Source organism: Metarhizium brunneum, chromosome 1 (assembly GCF_013426205.1).
Source record: "Metarhizium brunneum chromosome 1, complete sequence".
NCBI classification, from domain to species: domain Eukaryota; kingdom Fungi; phylum Ascomycota; class Sordariomycetes; order Hypocreales; family Clavicipitaceae; genus Metarhizium; species Metarhizium brunneum.
The window spans coordinates 722,592-741,129 of record NC_089422.1 but is presented as its reverse complement, the minus strand read 5'-3'; the positions used below and the strand labels follow the sequence as shown (position 1 = coordinate 741,129).

Here is an 18,538-nt window from a genome sequence, read left to right as displayed (position 1 = left end):
GGCTGGCGTTGGGGAACTGAGTGTGCTTCAGATGGTGGCGTCTGGAGGAAGATCAGGCACCGTTGACGATGACCTTGGACCAACATGGGACTCTAGAGGTACCCCGCCATCCCACCTCAGTCCATAAGTGGCCCATGTGTACATGTGCCGATGACGGAGTTGCGAATGCAAAGCCCGTACTTGCAAGACATTTGCAAAGCATGATTGACCTGTGACGTTGGCCCAATAAATGACCCGTCACTGGCCGCGAATTTAAAACTTTTATATTCGCCGACTTAGTTGGCGATGCGCGTTGTGCTCGCCATACATTTCAAGTATTTTGAAGCGCGTCGCCTCATTGCTGCGTCGCACTAGGGTTAGACGCGTCTGGTGCTTTCAGGACTGGTTCTCACGGTGTGGGAAAGCTGAAAGACATTCCAACCACCAGTCCATTCCAGTGCAACTTATTTGACATGATGAATCATATCTTGGACTTGAATCTCCCAAATGCGCCAAAGCAGCCTGACCGAAGTAGCCCTCACAACCGGCCTACCCTGTTGGGCACGACGGCGCAACAATATGACTTTGACGTCTCCAACATCACAGTTGATTGAGGCTGAGCTTGGAAATATCAGATGACAAGTTGGAAGAAAAATGTGGAAAAGGAATTGACAAACGTAATGCGTTAAGATTTACACGCTCTCAGATGCTAGGTACTCGGTACTTCATCGCTGTGGTAGTCGGGAGCCTCGAAACATTGAAACATAGCCGCACAAGTTGATTGAATGAAAATTATAATGGCATCGTAATGCACTCAAGAATTTTTTTTTTTTAAAAAAGTGAAATGTATCAAATCCCCACGCAGCCTATGACAATTCAATAAAGAGGCAAAAAAAAAAGTAAAAAGAATATCGACGGGAATCGAATTCTGAAGGTTCCAAAGATTATTGCAACGGAGTATGTTTGGCCATTCCACGGTAATCTCTGGTAAAAGGCAAGAAATTAGTGCGTTTGGAAGGTCCAACTCCACCAGACTGTGCCTTAATTATATTTATCAACCCTCCACTCCCTTGGGGCTCCACGCCACCGACGATGCTGACCAATCATGAACCTTCCGCCCCGGCCGCCCTGCGGAGTACAGACATGTGTCGAGGTTTCAACCACCAGGCTGAATCTTGCCACGAGCCCCGACAACGCCTGGAACGAGGCTGAGCTGTCTGCCCCCAATGCTGCGACATGACGGACTGCAACCCTCCCCGGACGCTGACCGGGCCCTTGGTCCAGCAATCGGCATATGGCCTCTATTGCCGTCCACCAAAGGGCTGTTGTGGCTTTTGCCACCACGCAACCTTCTTCAACCTTTTGACTGATTCGGCAGGTGGGCCTGAGAGGCTCCCTGACGCTGACGTCTCCGACTGGTCTCTTATTTAAATCACCGTCCTTTTTGGGCCTTTGATCCGACGGCTACTCTACTGCCGCGCCTGTGCTCCATCCTTCTGCCTGGGCTGACAGCCGGCTGCGAAACGGGATGTCGCCGGTGGTTGGTACTACCCGTTGAGACCGCGTTCGAGTAACGTCACCGGCATGGCTTGTGCCTAAGCGTGCTCGTTCTTGATGTACTTTGCTGTGCTAAACATTTCTCCTGCAGCGTCTTGCCCTTGGGTCATGCCGCACACTGTATCAAGGACCCGACTGGTGGTGTCTGGTGTGTTATGTATTCGTATCTCATAAGATGTATCTTGGCCCTGTGCCATCATTCAATAGAGTCGGCCCTATCAGGGATCAACAAAGCCACGAGGCTACTTAAGTAGCTAGCGTACGGTCTCCCGACGAGGCGTCACCGCATTTGCCCCTGTCAGCCTCAATCAATAAACCAGAGCTGCAGAGCAAACACCAATGCTACTCCGATACACATCAATGAAAAGCAACTCCGTAAAATAGCCACCAATCGTTGATATCCACAATACGAGAACCGACAATCGGCTGGCTTGCTTTTCGGCCAAACTCGCGCACTGCGTGAATCTCCCTGAGGCGCTACACCTTCCACAGTCGTAAGCTGGCTAGTTAGATGGAGTTGTAGGTTCATCAGTCAGCAAGCCACATAGAATACCTGGCCGGTTCCATGCCCGAAGACGTGTTATTGCTCTGCATCACTCAAAACATTCCATATATATGAGACATATCAAGAGTTTCAGCGTCGTAGTCTGTACCCTCAAATAGCCAGCTGAAGCGGCTGTTGAGGGCCGTCTTTTCGTTCAATCCTGGTGTAAGCGGCAGCGTGGGCAGAACAGGTGTAGGCTGGGTCTATGAGACGTTGGGCGGACTGCGTCACATCTCCTGAGGGATTTCATGACGTGGAATGCTCCTTATTATTATAACTCCATCGCGATTGCCTTGGTGAGAGCCGTGGTCCCCGCCTCGTGCAATGCTTCGTATTGACTAGTTATTTCCCTGCAAGGATTGCATCTTGCCCATGCGCTAGAGTTGCTTGTCGATGGGAAACACGGCTACCATGTAGCTTACTGCGGCGAATTTGCGTATAAAGGCGGCTAGCATGCTCTTTTCCCAGAGGAACTCATGCATGACGCCAGGGCCGAATGTCGTACGTTCGTGCTGGCATTGGCTTGCTGGATCACAGGTGCTTGGACATAGGGAAGACTATTCCAGTTGCAAAGACACAAGAGACATGAGGAGAAAATGACATCGATGCTGTCTTGTAATATCATTAGTTGTAATGCCGAATTAGAACCACGGAGACATGCCATCTAGTGGCTGTTCATGCCGTATCCGGGATAGCACGCTGGAAAATGCTGCAATGTAGGTGAACTCGCCAGAAAGCAGGCTTCACCTTGGTAGTACCGCATATTTATCTTGTGGGTTGGATTGTTATCCCAACCGCCAGCAACAACTTGCGCTTGCAGTCCGCAACGACTGTCGCTGCGGCCCTCATCACGATGTCGCCTCGTGTTATTCCATAGTCCACTTCTGACATGCATCCCGTTCTGTAAACCGCCGAGTTTGGCCGTCGGGGTATCCACACCATAGGCGGGGATCACGCAGTTGTCGGCGTGATGGAATATGTTGGTGGCCGGAGTCTCTGGTGTATTATAGGTAATAGAAGAGGGCTTGTAGAGGGCTGTCGGACTGCCGATATCGATGCCATCCAGGGCGACAGGCAGTAAATGACTACCTTTGGCCATTACGGCGTCGCAATGCTGAACCTGGGTCGCCATGCTAGGGAAGTCGGAGTGTGGAATGAGATAGCGATACATGTCGTTGGGGGAATAATCTGTTGAGCTAGCGTAGTCGACAAATCCGCCTCCTTCTGGAACAGAGCCCGAAGATGAACCTGCAGGTGACAAACCCGCCGTTGAGGAGGTAGTAAGAGTGCTCTTGAGCCTCGCTACCTCCTCCTCGAGAAGTCGGTTTCGCCGGAGGAGCTCTTGATAGACCTTGTTAGAGCCTAACTGACCCCGCTTCTCCTCTAGTTCTTGCTCCAGTCGAACAATTCTTTCCTTGACTCTCCTGCGGTTGGCTCTTTGAGCCTCACGATCGTGGGCCCGCTTGTGCTCGAGCTGCGACGGGGATAGGGTTTCTGTTTTAACCCAAAAAGAGCAGTACAAGTCAGTTGTGCTCAGCTAGGACGAACAAACAAAGTTCTGCTAGTGGACTTACTCCTTGATCTGGTCATGTTAATGTTCACCTGCTCAGGCGTGTTCTGCCTCAAAGTAGAGGACATAATAATATGAGAAAGTGTTGAGAGTATCCAAGACGATGCTAGATAGCACAGCAAGCGAGGTCGGGGTATAATAGCTTTAGTATCCACGCCTCTTTTATCCAAGAAGTCAATGTCTGGGCTTATGTATGCCTCGTTCACGTTATGAATATTAGGGAGGCGGAGACGGCAAGCCGACGTGGTTCGGCGTCTTTCCGCCACTCATCCTTGGATGGTCGCCGTCATTTCTGACCAAAACACCGCCTCCGTGGTATGCAGATGGGGAGGCATCCACAGCATCGCAAAAAGGTATTCCTTGTCGTGCCACTCCCAATACGTCGAGATGACTGTTGCGAGCCCTACCGTTCCGGTACTTCTGGCTCTGAATAGGGAAAGACTGGGCGCACCCAACAGCAACTCATCATTCATGGCGCACGCCATCACTGGTTGCACGACATGGTCTGCGTTTTCCCACAAGGGCGTGAGTACTTTGTCGGGTAGATTCACCTCTTGCCCAACAGGTGGAGGGTTACATCTGGGCTTGCTCTTCAACCTCACCTTGGCCGATTGTACTCAAATCTGGATAGATGCGCGAGGAACCAAAGAGCTCGTAAGAAACAAAGGCGAAGCAAAGGCAAGGATAAGGTACTTCTGGTGATAACGCACTGACTATGTGGCTGTCGCGAGTAGCCCCTCTGGCAGGCTTCCATCTCCTGCCTGTCCGGAATTAGAAGCCCGAACATGGTGAAGGTGAACATTGAAGTGCCAAAGGCACCCCGGCCCAACACTGACAGTGGGCACACACAACCTTGACCACCTGTTGCCAGTAAGGCTGCAAGGCCAGCGGTAAGCTCCCGTGGGGGAGGCCAAAGTGGTAAAAGTGTCCATGTCAATTTCCAGCACACATGCTTGGTGCGTTAACGCTGCCGGGTGTGAGCAAAAGCCCAAGGAATTTGTTATATCAGAGACACCCGACCCAAATCCCATTCACCAAGTCGAAGTCGACATTGAGCTCAAGACAATTAGGAGAGCATACAAGTAGCAACTTGACCACGACGATCGCCATACTATACCCCTGTGCAAATCCAGGGCGGGATGCAGCTAACGTGCTGTCATAACGCCCAATTGAGAATGGCTATCCAATCTCAAGGTCCGAGTGAACAAATAGATCTCGTCATGGTGGGCCAGACCCTCCTCCTCCACTCCAAGGCGCTGGGGTCGCTCCTGAGCGAGCCCTGCCATCGCAGACAAGAAGTACCAAAACTCCAGAGCCCAGAGGCCTGTCCGCGCTTGATCGCGTCTACTGTGACTTTTTGTTCCTCTGGCCGCAGCTACAACATGCCCTGGTCGGGCAGGGGCGGGAATTTTACCCCTACCACTACGGAGTACTCCCTACGCCCTCTGTTCCTCCATGTCTGCAGCAGCGACATGGATGAAGCAAGCCCGTTGAAGGTTTCTCGTGGGGAAAACGGTGGGGTTCCACATGGAACGTTGAAGTGCCCGTCACTCCGTCACTCTGCCCAACCCTTCAAAAATGTGCTTGCAATCCGTGCATTGCCCTTTGGCAGGGTTCTCGGTTGTCTCCTTGCTGTTTTGACTCGCGGTGAGAGACGGCCTGGCTCCTTGTTTTGTTTGACTCCAAGCCTCTCAACTTCAGCTGAATGTCCATATTGTGTGGCGGTTGCGACAACCCCTCACTGTCAGGTTCGAGGCGCTCCATCTCCGCCTCGTTCTTTCGCTCATCAAAATGACCAGTTAGATCCTTCACCCTTTCTTTCAAGACTACGGAGTAGCGGGTGCGGTTTTGATTGATCAAGGTTGACCAGGTGACCAATCGCTGAAAAGAGCCACCTCCCAGAGTCTCATACATGCCACAGCTGTCATGGTCATGGTACACGACAGGAAGCTAGCAGGCCGACTCTCTTCTCACCGCATGGATTGGCATCTATGGCACAATTATCCAAGAGATGATTGGATACGGTGTGTTTTGGAGAAAAGAAACGGGTCGGTGGCCGAGGGCATCGTGCTTTGTTGTGGAGAGCATTTCGCGTGCATTCAGCATACTAAACTGTGCCCGTTCCGCCATTTTCGGCGGGCGCCGAGGCCTATTCTCGTGAACTTGAGATGCATCAACGATACATACTTCAGGATCCAGACAGAGCACATGGCGGCATCCACTAGGTCACTTTCCCCGTGGCTGCAGCCCGGGACTTGCCTGCCGTCATGGGTACACGCCACTCAGCACGGTGCAGACAACATGGGTTGGCGGGGATAGGTGTTAGCACGTTGACGTTGAAAGACTTTGCTTCGGACGATGCTATCGTAGATTCATAGATACATGCGGTCGGCGGATTGGCTGTCTCAAACACGCAGACATCCTTCGTCTGGCATGTAGGCAGTGGAATTGAATCCATCTCGTACCAACTAGACCACTGGCAAAGAACCGCATCAAATCTCGCGCTCATGAACCAAGAATCATCTTGAGCCTCTTGTCGGGGACCCAGCTTGAGATTGCCGAGCAAATGCGTAGCAGAATGGTCTGGTCTACTCAGTGCATAGCGTCCACCACAACCAGAACATCACCCGCTGAGTCCATCTGAGGGAAGCAGCATGAGCTCATGGCCGGTACGTCCTCTCCTCCCTCTTCATTTCGCTATGCAAAGATGATTTGCATGATCTTAATTCGTGCGCAACGTGACAGCCAAGTAGACGCAAACGGCCGCTAAATCGCAGGTGAACGGCGTTGGACCTTGACCCTTGATGGCCAGCATTTGCCGACGAGTGCTGTATGTACTCTGGCAGTCATCACATCCGACGAGTCGGTGTTGCCGATCCGGACATCGCCTGGCAGCGGAGCGGGTTGAACCGTAGTCCCACCTTGCTTCTCTCGCAAGGAACGGCGAAGAGGGCGCATTGGTCTGGTCGTGTCGGAGAATATTTACGCCAAGGAATAGGTGTTGAGTGTCAGATTGCCCGTGCATCGCAGGTGTTCGACATCGGATCATCAGAGTTTGTCGCGGTGAAAAAGTCGGGGTCGGTTTTCTGCACGCCTGATGTTGTGTTGATTTGGGGTGGTTTTCTTCCCAAAACGGCTTGATCGTACCTGCCCATTTCGCAACGGTCAAGTTTTTTACCATCTCACACCTTGCAGCGCGCCGGTAATTCGGAGCCGCCAGACAGAGAAGGACCAGGCCGAGGCAGACGTCTGTTGAACGTGGGGCGGCGCCAGACCACATTTACTCTGTATCAAGTACGGAGTTGAAGCAAAGCGCATCTCATCTCGTCTTGCACCACCGCCACAGACATGCCAACTGCACGTTGACGTTGCTTAATATCGGCAACGTCCGCGTACTACAGAGTTAAACCTTGGGCATAATCCGCGGACTGGGGCTCTGCTTCAGAGTTTTCTCAATGTCCATTTTCTCCCCAGGGCCCATCCTCCTGATGAATACGATGCTTCTGACGTCGTTCATCGTTCAATCGAGATGCACCGAATATGGAGATCCAGGCTGCAATGCTGCCGCCACCCACGAGGTGGCCGTGGCGCAATTTCCGCGCCGACGACCTAGGTAGACAACTACATGTAGGGTCCAGGAAGGATGGGATGACCAATAGCACCGTCGACGTTTTGTCGGACGTTGCATCTTTTGCAGCGACCCTGCCTCATGCGCTGTTGCGTCAAAAGTAAGCTTTTCAGCACCCATCTCCTCAGCCACCATCTCCACTTTCTGACACGCATAGGAGATCGTTAGATGCAACTGCCTTCCAAGGTTGTTGGTTGTCGTGTTCGGATGTACTCGGTACACGCCAAAAGATAAACTCCATGGCGATATCTAGCTAGATGCACTACTGCTGTGCTCTCGACGCACCCAGGCACCCTTCTTTAGCCCTTCCAACGAAAGCACAATCCTATTGGCCAATTGCCGGACTTACAAGATGGATATGAAAGAGATATGGGAGACTCCTATGGAGTAGACAGCCTACGGCCACGCCGATCACCTACCATGCCTCGGCTCCCTGTTGTTGGGTAGTACAAAGGCCCAGCATACAAACGAGCGAACACACACCTGCTCTTGAATCGGGTCCCGCCATTTGGTAATAACTTTTGTTCAGCTCGACGAGGAGCAGGCGGTTGCTGAAGCGGGCCTGAGCCTGCAACGGGGCCAAGGGTTTGGCAGGTCGTGTTACCCATCCATAGTTTTCCATCATGCGTGCTCAGTCCACCCCATGTGTATTTCTGGTATCGCCGATGTGCCCGAACCGGAGGCTCACCTAGCGACGGTTCGGTGTCGGGCAGATATCTGAGTACGCAAAAAACAGAATACACGAAGTCATCGTCTATATACATTACTCGTCGTCAGCCTTTTTCTATTTCCATTATGAGTAAGCGTATGCGCAATAATGCATTTGGGACAGTTTGGCCTCCAACAAGCCTCACGAAGCCGGGGACCCTTGAGTATCCTTTTATTGGATCCTTTTAGTTACTTTTGTTCCCAAGACCGAATATTTATTGAGAACCGGGAACCAAATATGTCAGAACCACTGCCTCTAGATGATGAACTGGAACCAGAAATTGGAGAAAGCTCCAGGAGAACCCGTTGGTGCACTAAGAAGCCCTCCCTTTTACACAAATCAAGGTCCACATTTCCTAACACACGATATCCGTCATGTAGGCAATCGATCTGTTTCTGGCATGACAGTGGCCCAGCGTGAACGCAAGAGGGCAAATGATCGCAGGAGCCAGAGAGCCAGTCGCGCAAGGACCAGACAGCACATTCAGCATCTAGAAAGAGAACTGGAGAGCCTCAGACATATACGTCCTGAGGATGGCGGGGATGAAAGCGCTGTCATTCAAGAGCTGATTAGACGTAACCAAGAATTAGAGATAGAGCTAATACGGCTTCGCTCAACGAGTGTATCTCCCCATTCTACTAATCCCAGCCATTGTGGGATCCCTGTCGCCGGCAGAGTAAATGCCCCAAACCCAGGAGAGCCTCTAAATACCGAGGCACCGTCAACATATTTGTCAGAAGGCATACCGCCCGTTGATGATGGAAATCCAATGACATCTTTGATGACGTTTTCCTCGTCTTCGGCGACGGATAACTTTGGTGAAGCTTCTGGGACGAATCAAAATCTTGTCAACTATACAATACCTAATCAATATCCAAGAATCGATTTCCCAAGGAGCCCACCGAATTTGTCTAGGCCCACTGCTCAGTACCGCCAGTACGGCGAGGAAAGTGGTGCAGGTATAAGAAGACAAGAGTTGCGATACCCTGCAGAAACAAGTATGACGCCTTTTGCTGCAAGTTCGTCTACAGGAGCCCCTCAAGTTGGTATGCAGCCTTTCACTAGGCAATCTGGGCCTGGCCACAGGACGGAGGAATATGAGGGCGAGGGACAAGGGCCTGTACAGCCATTGAGTTGGGATCAATGGCAAGTGGGAAACCCTGGGGGTGAGGCGGAATAACTGTGGTTGTCACTTATAATCAATACAAGTCAACATCCCAAAGTCGATTTACTATGGCCTTGCTTGCATAAGTAGTCGTTGGCCTTGACTTCAAATCGTCATTGGGCACTCAAAATCCTGTAAACATGAGTATCATGTCATCTATTGCATAATACATAAGTGCTTAGTCGTAAAAAATCACAAAACTCACTCTCCTTGCTTGGGAGTAGCCAAAATTCCCCGAGTCGTCTTTGGGAAATGCTCTCCTCTACCGATCTGCGTTTGCATCGTCACGGTTGTACGAGGCTGCAGGTTTCTATTCTCCCCACAGGGCTATGAACCCCTTTCCGGGAGAGGTACCCTGTCGAAACTATTGGTGCTTCTACCAACGAGGGTTCTGGTGGCGATAAGTTGTACCAACCAATACAAACTGGTACTCGCACCCATCCCTAAAGAATACCGAGATACCTTCCTGCAGCCTTAACATAGGCACCCAGGTCCCACACCACTCGGACATGATTTTACATGCCGTCTTTGTCCGATTGGAGAAATAGATTCAGGTGAGGGAAGGCCTGTGCATTCGATATGCGACCACTCGAAGCCCTGTCGGGCTGAGAGTCGAGCCTGACACTCATGGTAGGCAACACGTTGCCCTGGAACGGCTGGCGACGTCTAAAAAAAAGAAACTCTGCCTCAGTTTGTTTGCCGTAGCGTTTTGTTATACTGAGACTGATGGGGATTCTATGAGCATCTATTTAGTGGAAAGCACGGGAGCTTCCTGAAAGGTGCTTGACGTTTCGGGCGACGACCGTGATGGAATGCACTTGAATTGTTAACTTGAGTTCACTATTGGATTTGACACGGATAGCCGTATAATATAGTGCGTCGCTCATTCGGACCTCTATGAAGGCATGAGTGACGGGTTCCGTCGCGCTAAAAGACGTCGAAACGGGCAAAGGAACTTGTGTCATACTATTTGACTTAATCAGACATCTTATACCAGCTTTGACGGGTCGGTAGCACATATATCGGCCAGATTCTCAAGTGCAAAAGGGCAATTCGCTCTTTGATTAATTCAGCCATTCCATTTTCAAGTTGTGTTGTGATAATTGAGATCTCTTTTACCTGGAGAGAAAGGCTAGAGCATTTATACAAATTCCGTAGTCCAAAATATACTGAGAGAAGGTCCCTACTACCAGTCGGAGTATTCTCAACGCGCCCTCGGTATTCACTTAGTCTGTTGGCTCGCCCAGTATCCGACACCTGGGCTTCTTTTCTTTCTTCTTGGAATTGCTCTCCATATATCATCATCTTCTGATTTCGACAAATTTATAAATATATGAATAACTGCAGAAGGGTCAAAAACCTCATACGCACCAACAGCACCAACAGAACTGCTTCATGAGACAGTGTGTTTCCGACGCAGCAACCAAGGGGTCATGCATGCGACTCTCCTCTTATAGACATCTTGATATAGCGTGCCATGCTCCACCGTGCCTCGGCGAATGAATTTCATGTTGCCAAAGGAGAGGATTACACCTATCTTAAAGGCTGGATGTGTCATGGTTGGCAGCTATGAATCGAACTGAGCAGTGGGCTGGTCCTCGGTCGATTTTATCTAGTTCTGTCATGGGGGGCTCTCTGATAATTAATTGTAGGTGCGATTTGGTTGACCGAAGTCGTTTGGCCGCCTGTTTCAAGGCGTTTACTTGACAGAAGTCGGCTGCTTGACAAAAGCCATATGATTGACTCCCACTTGCAGGGCTCTATAATATACAGCAATGACTCTAGTTTTATTTAACAGCTAAATACAAACAGGCATGATGAGTCGACGAGGATGTCTCGGGATGAAGGGGGCTCGGGGCTTTCTTGCAACGTTTCTCTGCGTGGTTACTCAGCGTTTGATACCAACACATTAGTGGAAAAACAAGGACCAGGTGTGACAAAGGCTCGATAGAGGGCTTGGAGCAATTTGGCTCAATTCAGCTAATAACAGTCTTTGGTAACAAAGATCCTTGGTTTTCCTCAAGGGCTTGGGGGACCAAGGGCGTCTATAAGTACAAGAAGTCGGTGAGGGACTTTGCCCTAGGTCTCGTGACCGTAGCCCTCATGTAACAGGCGAATTCCGTGTAACACCAGGTCTTTCATGGGCGAAAGTCGGCTGGTCATGTTGCTTTGACACATCAGGAATAGCAAAGACTTCAGCAATCGTCATAGGACAGTATGGTTGTGAAGCAGCAATGTCACCTCTCTCTTCAATAGATATCTCCTAGTATAAATGTTATGAGTGTGTCCAGTCATGACTCCCTCTGTGAATCATTCCAAATAAATAAGCAAAAGTGAGAAACTAAAAAAAATCTCAAGATGCCATAGTTCATCTTCTCTTCAAGTTTTAGCTTGTTCTCGCTTTATCTCAATTATCTCCAATCAATTCCAGGATACGGATAAAGCTCCCTTGGTCAACTTCCTCAAGAGTTCCCCTACTCTCATTGCAATACCCAAGATTCGCTCCTCCTCGAACTTTCGACCCATCAATTGAACGCAAAACGGGGCACCGTCATATGTGTCTGCATTATCTTTGCCATGCTGATGTTAGCAAGAAACGTGACACCCACAACGGTGAAACCCAACTACTTACACGCTCTCCAATTGACCTCATCATTAGGAGTCAAAGGCTTGAAGTCACCGTGAGCTACATCGACATTCTTGTCTGCTTTGGTGACTGGGAGAAAAGTCGAGTACGTCTACAAACTCTGTGTAGCCTGTGCAAGTCGTGAGATTTGAAAACGCGCAGTGCATCTATAAGACTACTGACCGTAATGAAATTACTCGCCACCGCTTGAGCCACCGCACGACAGCAGCCGGTTTACGGGATTCATGGTACGGTCGATGATATTATTGACTGTCTCGCCCAAGAGGAGAGTTTGTGGGCAGCTAGTCTTTGGCCGAGTCAGTAGGTATATATAGAGGGAAAAGAACGAGAGAGCGTACCTTGCAATACAGAACGGCACCGAGGCTGTGCAACTCTTCCACCAGCTGGCTTTGGTCGTGAAACTCCCTTCCTGTCCCTTGAGCTCCTTCAAAGGTGCCTACCCAACTTACGTACCCCATGGTGGTTTCGGCATACCTGACATGGAATTGATCTTTCAAACTCACGGGGACACCGTGCACGGGACCCGCGAATTCTCCAGTCTCCTTCAATTGTCTATCAAGGTTCACCCCTTGCTATATTGCGTCTTGAAAGAAGATCTCGTGCAGGCAATTGTTCTCTCAAGTAAAAAAAGGCCAATATCAAGGGCAGAGCCACCTTGGATGTTGCGCATCGCGGCCGCTTCTTCGAGTACGGCTTCGGGCAGAATCCATTCCGGCGGGATTTTGGCGAGCGTGGCCATGTTTTTCTGCCAGGCAACGCGCTGCCACGGTGACCCCAACATGATTGCTTTCAGAAACGGAGACACACCGTGGGCGTAGCTTTATTTCTGGACAGAAGATGGCGATGTGATGCTTTTACTGCTGAATAGCTCCCCGCTCGAACAATGCTGCATGACCTGCGCTGCGTTGAATGCATTCATCCATCGCGCCTCTTGCCTTGGGACCCAGATGCCTCAAGTATGCATCTTCTGAACCATTCTCGCACCTTCCTATACTTACATACGCTGTAATTTGCTAGCGTTTGGTAAAAGTAAATATAACTTGCCCAGGCTGTAGGTTAATGGCTGCATGAAGTCTTGTGGTGTGGCTGAGAAGTCTGTGGCAATAGGACGTCTGTCATCGACTCCAGACTGCCTACCCTATGCACAATCCCCTGCACCGCCACAATAGGCAGCCGCCACATGACATCGTGTCACCGACGTCAACCAACCCACACCCGATAGTCCCAGTGCCTCCATTCGACCTCTGAGCTTCACTCCCTCCCGTCTACCACCTAGAGCCACGACATCTCCAAACCATCGTATATTCGTCGCTCCCACTTCCCACACGCCCATCACCGCATCGTCAACCACCAAAGACGACTGAAACCGCCGCCATGGCCACCAACACCAAGTACCAGCCTGCGCCGCAGCAAGACCCGGACGACTACACGCAAGCGCCACCCGCCTACGCAGAGGGCTCCTCATCGCGCGACGAAAGCCAAGGTCTCTTCGGACCACCTCGCAGCAGCGAAGACAACCTGCCCGATGACTTCAAAGTCCGTCCCCCCAAACTTTCCCCTCCGCTACACACACTAACGCCGTCTAGTTCGGAGGCTCCGTGGCCGAAGCGACCGTCGACATCCGCAACCAGTTCGTCCGCAAGGTATACACCATCCTGACGGTGCAGCTGGCCGTCACCGCCGCCGTCAGCGGCCTCACCTTCTTCAGCGACGCCTACCGGACATGGATCCAGTCCCACCCCGGCGTCGTCTGGGTATCCGTACGCACAAAGCCCCCCTCCACCCCGCGCGTCCTCGCACCCCTACTAACATACCAAACCACAGCTCATCGGTGCCCTGGTCTTCATGGGCCTGACCTACTGGAAGCGCAAGTCCTACCCCACGAACCTGCTCTTCCTCTCGCTCTTCACCCTGGCCGAGGCGTACTCCATCTCCGTCATCGTCTCCTTCTACAAGACGTCCATCGTTCTCAACGCCGTCATCCTAACGGCCGGCATCTTCGCCTTCCTCACGCTCTTTGCATGCCAGACCAAATACGACTTCACCTCATGGATGCCTTACCTATTCGGCGCTCTCTGGGCCCTGGTCCTGTTCGGCTTCATGGCCATGTTCTTCCCGTACAACTCCACCGCCGAGCTCATCTATGGAGGCGTCGCCGCCCTCATTTTCAGCGGGTACATCCTTGTCGATACGCAGCTCGTCATGCGCCATCACCATGTCGAGGAGGAGATTGCTGCCGCAATCAGCTTGTATTTGGACATTATCAACTTGTTCCTTGCCATTTTGCGCATTTTGAACAGCCAGTCCAACAACTAGATGGGTCCCAAGTCGCCAAATGTGCGAGCATGACGGAGCTATGAGGAGAACCAGATTGAGAAGTTGTTGGCTCTTTGAGCTGGTGGGACAAGCCCCATGGCCGAGCGGAGGGCTATTAATTGGTTCGGAATGAGAGACTGAGTTCAGATTGGGTTTGGCGCTTGTTTGTCATTTGTTTTCTTAGGTTTGCTTTCCTTCACAAAATTCCTTTCCACGGATCCTAGTTTATGCCGCCCAGGTAGTGCCATGGATATGATACAGTTCTTAGAATTCACCACTCGTCGCACGCATTATTGATTCTACCCCCCAAATTTATGTGAATGTGTGTAAGTATGTAATATAAATTGTTAAAGGATTCGATATTTGCATTAGAAGCTCACTAAGAGAACTAAAGAACAGAACAAATAGAAAAATCGGCCGGGCGACGCGGCAAGGCTAGGCTACAAACAAATGGGTTACCAATACAGCTAAAAGGGGATATCATACCCGAAAATGCCGGCCATATACCTGAGAATGTCGACCGCACATCATGTCCGTCTTGCCCATCCAGCCCCACCACAATATTAATTGCATTGGTTGCTTGCCATTGCCGTTCCCGCTCACGACTCCGATCATCGAGAAACCATTGCCAAGTCGCAAGTACAAGGGGGCTATTTGTGTAAAACCGTGTACTCACTATACTGCCACTTCTGCCACTACTGCCCCACTCCATTCTTATATTGGTTCCTCCTGTCATCTCAATCATAGCCAGCCTTTAATATTGAAATGCGAACAAGCTCAGTGGCGTGGTGTGGAAAAAGGGATAAATCGAATTTATGTTGCATTGCGAATCCCGGGGGAGTCCTCTGCTTCTTCTGCTTTTTAGTCATGATAGAGATGAAAAAAAAAACCAACGCCGACATAGATATATAAACCAACGTCGCATGTCTTCCTTTTTTATTCTCAGGGTATCGCAGAAAGGCCTAGCGTATCGCTGGACAAGACTTAGGCTTCGTTGTCGCCGTTGGCCTCGGTAGGCGCGCTCACAGAAGTAGCAGAGGCTTCCCTTGCCATACGGGCCTCGATTTCTCGGAGCTGCGACTCACGAGCCAAAAGCTCCTGCCGCTTCTCGTTAATTTCGCGCTGGACCTTGAGCTCGATTTCACGCAGTTTCTCCTCTTCTCTTCGAAGCTGCTCTTCCTTGAGACGGACAGACTGTGAGGCAAGATCCTCAGGGTTCATGGAACTATCGATGCTGTGTCGAGTGTTAGCAGAATAGACCTCGGCGCCAGGTGCAACATGTGGCGAAACACTTACTTTCCGGCAGCACCGTCCACGCTCTTGGACAGCTTCTCGGTACGATAATTCTCGTACAAGAAGTCATGGGTAATTTCCTTGAGGTCTGCCAGGTGACTGTGAAGGAGAGCGGATCGAATAGCGAGGAAGTCAGAGTGGCGAGGGTTGTCAACCTCGACTACACCCCATGGGTACTGGCGAGCGCGAACCTTGCGGCCACCAATCTCAACAACATCCTCAGAGCCGACGATGGCGAAGGGCATGAGCCCTCGGAGCTCAGCGTTCTCCTCGACGGTGTCTTCGTCGTCTTCCTCGATATCGTAGGGGAAGTTGTAGACAGGGATACGGTAGTGCTCGATATCCTCCATAACCAATTTTTTCGACTCGGCCAGTTCGGCGGGGGTCAGGGAATCAGCGCGGCCAATGACGGGAATGACGTTGCATCGGGGAGCAAGGCGCTTCATGAGCTCAATGTCGAGTTCTCGTAGACTGGCAGCGGGTCAGGAAGGCTCCAATATTGAACAAGCAATTTGTCCTTGGGCGAGGAACTTACCCATGGCCCGTGGGAGTGATGAAGTAGAGCATAGCGTGGACACGGTTGTCCCTGAATCGGGGGTTACGCTTGATACGTGACTCTTCGGCCAAGATGTCATCATATTGCCTCTCAAGGTATCCAACAATCTCCGAGAAACTATTGAAAAGTGAGCAGACTGGTATTTCCATGCGCCGTTGCGCCTGTTTCCGTATACGGGGCCCTACCTAGCTTCGTTGTCGATCTGGTCACCAAATCCAGGGGTATCGACAATCGTCAGAGAAATACGGGTACCCTCTTCGTCGAGCTCGAGCTCTGTATCACCATATTCCGTCAGTAAAGCCATGTTTGACTCATTTATTTTCTGCAGATGGTTGAAAAAACTACGTACCAACGGTGACGGGCTTAATCTTGACACCATCCTCAACGTGAGCATCGGTGGGATCGTCGGCATTCTTATGCGTGAGCACATCCTTGTTGCAGAGTGTGTTGACGAAGGTGGTTCGGCCTGGAGGGAGCGAAGTTAGTTATTGCTGGTAGAAAACCACATAGGTCGCAGCATTACGTAGGTGACTTGGCTAGAGCTGCGTGAGAGGGGAGATGGAGAGTGACTTACCAGTTCCAGAGGCACCACAGACCATCAAGCAGAACTGAATACCCTTCTTGACGTTCTTCTTCCTCCGGATCATCTTCTATAAACATCAAGACAAGTCAGCATATCCCATTATTGTGGTTTGAGCAGCATCCAAAGCAGTCTCCAAACGCTATCGTCGACAAGTTTGCTAGTTGGGGCTATATGCGTCCAGGGGGTGGGTGTGGGCGGTGGGAAGCTGCGAAGCACGTACAGTAGCGGCAGACGACATCTTGGCTGGAGTCGAGGAGTTGAGAATTGGGGAGTAAAAGAAGACCGACGACGAGGAGATGCGTCAGTTGTAAGAGACGACAAGACGGACACGATGACGCTGCGTGGGAGATGGAGTTGGGAGCAGCTCGCTAGGATGGAGACGAGAAGTCGGGGAGAAGTAACCGCAGACTAGAGGAGTCAACTTTGGAGATGGTGGTCGAGCAAGTGGTGCGCCGCCTCCTACAGGCCACAAGTGCTGGCCAGGGTGGTTTTGGGGGGTTGAGGAGCCACTTCAGGACTCGAGCAGATCAATGACCCAATTAGCAGGCACGAGCATCGGGCAGACCTGGACAGCACCAGGTACTTCGGGGCCTCAGGAAAGGGGAACCAGGGGTCTAGTCGATTGGTGGGCTCCATATGTCAAAGTGGGGCGGAACTAGGACACGGCTGCCAATGGGGACCGCTGGCGTGCAGTGGGCATTGGGAGGCTAATTTCATCCGGACTGCTCATCAATCAATGTTGAGATGGATGGATATCGAGATTGAAGCAGCTGATCCACGCCGAGGCTAACACACTACTTTCCGCCGCAGCCATTGTCATGAGCATCAAGTACTCCGTACGGACCGCTGATTTGGATTGATTTATCTTTTGCTTCGACCTCAGAATCACCAGCGCGGTCGCGGGTCAATCTCATCAATAGCGGGGAGGGGTCGGTCCCTGGGGCCCTGAGCAAGAGAGCTCGTCACTCGCGCTTTCAGGGGCATTCGGTGTAGGTACCTTACAGCTTGATTTTGGTGATGAGGTACGCACCACGTTCGGCCCCTGAGAGCTTTCGACGAACCGGCAGAAATGACCAAGAGCTGCCCACCGCCTTTTTCTCCGGCCACCAGCAACAGCAGAGGAGATGTTTTCAGGAGATAAACAGCCTATTTCATGATGTTGAAGAAAGGAGCCTTCTAATTCGTCTGCCTTCATCACCTGATCACTGGCATTGAAACCAGAACCCAGCCAAATGCATCTCATCTTCAACCCCTGGACCTCATCGTGGCCGTTGTAGTCAACAGTTAACCGCCATCTCGTTGCTTCACGGCCCGTGCGCATGCGACACCCTCATTAGGCATAGCCAAGAGTTCGGGGCTTCTCTGGGCTAAGGGCCATCTTACTGCGGAGCACCAAGTGGACTCGTTTGGCTGGATGATCTTTGTCACATCATGGACTTCAGGAGTATGAGACCCGGCAGTATTGGGTGATTATTTTCGATTAAGTTCACGGCTGCCAATCAATCGCTCTGCCCAGAGTCTCTTTTTAGTACTTCCCATCCGTTTACCGTTGTTGATATCGACGCTACAAAGGCATACCACCGCTGTGATTACAACGGATTCCCCAACAAACAAATGCGCATCTGTGACAAGCTCTCTAAGTTCTGCTTGCGACTCTGTCTGTGATACGTAATACTACTGGGACAAAATCTCCGCACATTTGTATGAGGAAGCGATGAAAACGCACTAAAAAGGATCAGTTCCCCCGGACGACCCCTCGAAATCGACAAAACACCAACACTCCTCTTTCGAGTAGCTACTTTACAAATATGGGGCGTGTGGAAGTTCTGACACGTTGGGATGATTCTGATTGACCAGCTCCAGTTAGTCCTATAGCCAGAGTAGTGAGGGATCACTTTACCAACCGTCTGTTCTAAAGAGTTGACCCCTTCCATCTCAGCAACATATTGCCTAGGCGCAGTATCAAGCTCGTTGAAAACAGGCTGCAAGAC

General features: G+C 51.0%; 3 protein-coding genes across 3 annotated transcripts; 1 reads left to right on the top strand and 2 right to left on the bottom strand.

The window, feature by feature from the left end:
- Positions 1-2,744: 2,744 nt before the first annotated feature.
- Positions 2,745-3,718, bottom strand: G6M90_00g002230 (uncharacterized protein; the record flags this gene model as incomplete). Its single annotated transcript, XM_014687372.1, has 2 exons — positions 2,745-3,574; positions 3,655-3,718. 2 exons carry the CDS (start codon positions 3,716-3,718, stop codon positions 2,745-2,747), a joined length of 894 nt encoding a protein of 297 aa, XP_014542858.1.
- Positions 3,719-13,173: 9,455 nt separating this feature from the next.
- LFG4 (Protein lifeguard 4) lies at positions 13,174-14,115 on the top strand (the record flags this gene model as incomplete). The annotated part of the gene is made up of 3 exons (XM_014687373.1): positions 13,174-13,335; positions 13,386-13,559; positions 13,624-14,115. 3 exons carry the CDS (start codon positions 13,174-13,176, stop codon positions 14,113-14,115), a joined length of 828 nt encoding a protein of 275 aa, XP_014542859.1.
- A 984-nt stretch (positions 14,116-15,099) lies between these two features.
- Positions 15,100-16,785, bottom strand: spn3 (Septin spn3; the record flags this gene model as incomplete). The annotated part of the gene is made up of 7 exons (XM_014687374.1): positions 15,100-15,349; positions 15,412-15,879; positions 15,944-16,081; positions 16,150-16,237; positions 16,314-16,430; positions 16,539-16,614; positions 16,768-16,785. 7 exons carry the CDS (start codon positions 16,783-16,785, stop codon positions 15,100-15,102), a joined length of 1,155 nt encoding a protein of 384 aa, XP_014542860.1.
- Between the last annotated feature and the right edge of the window lie 1,753 nt (positions 16,786-18,538).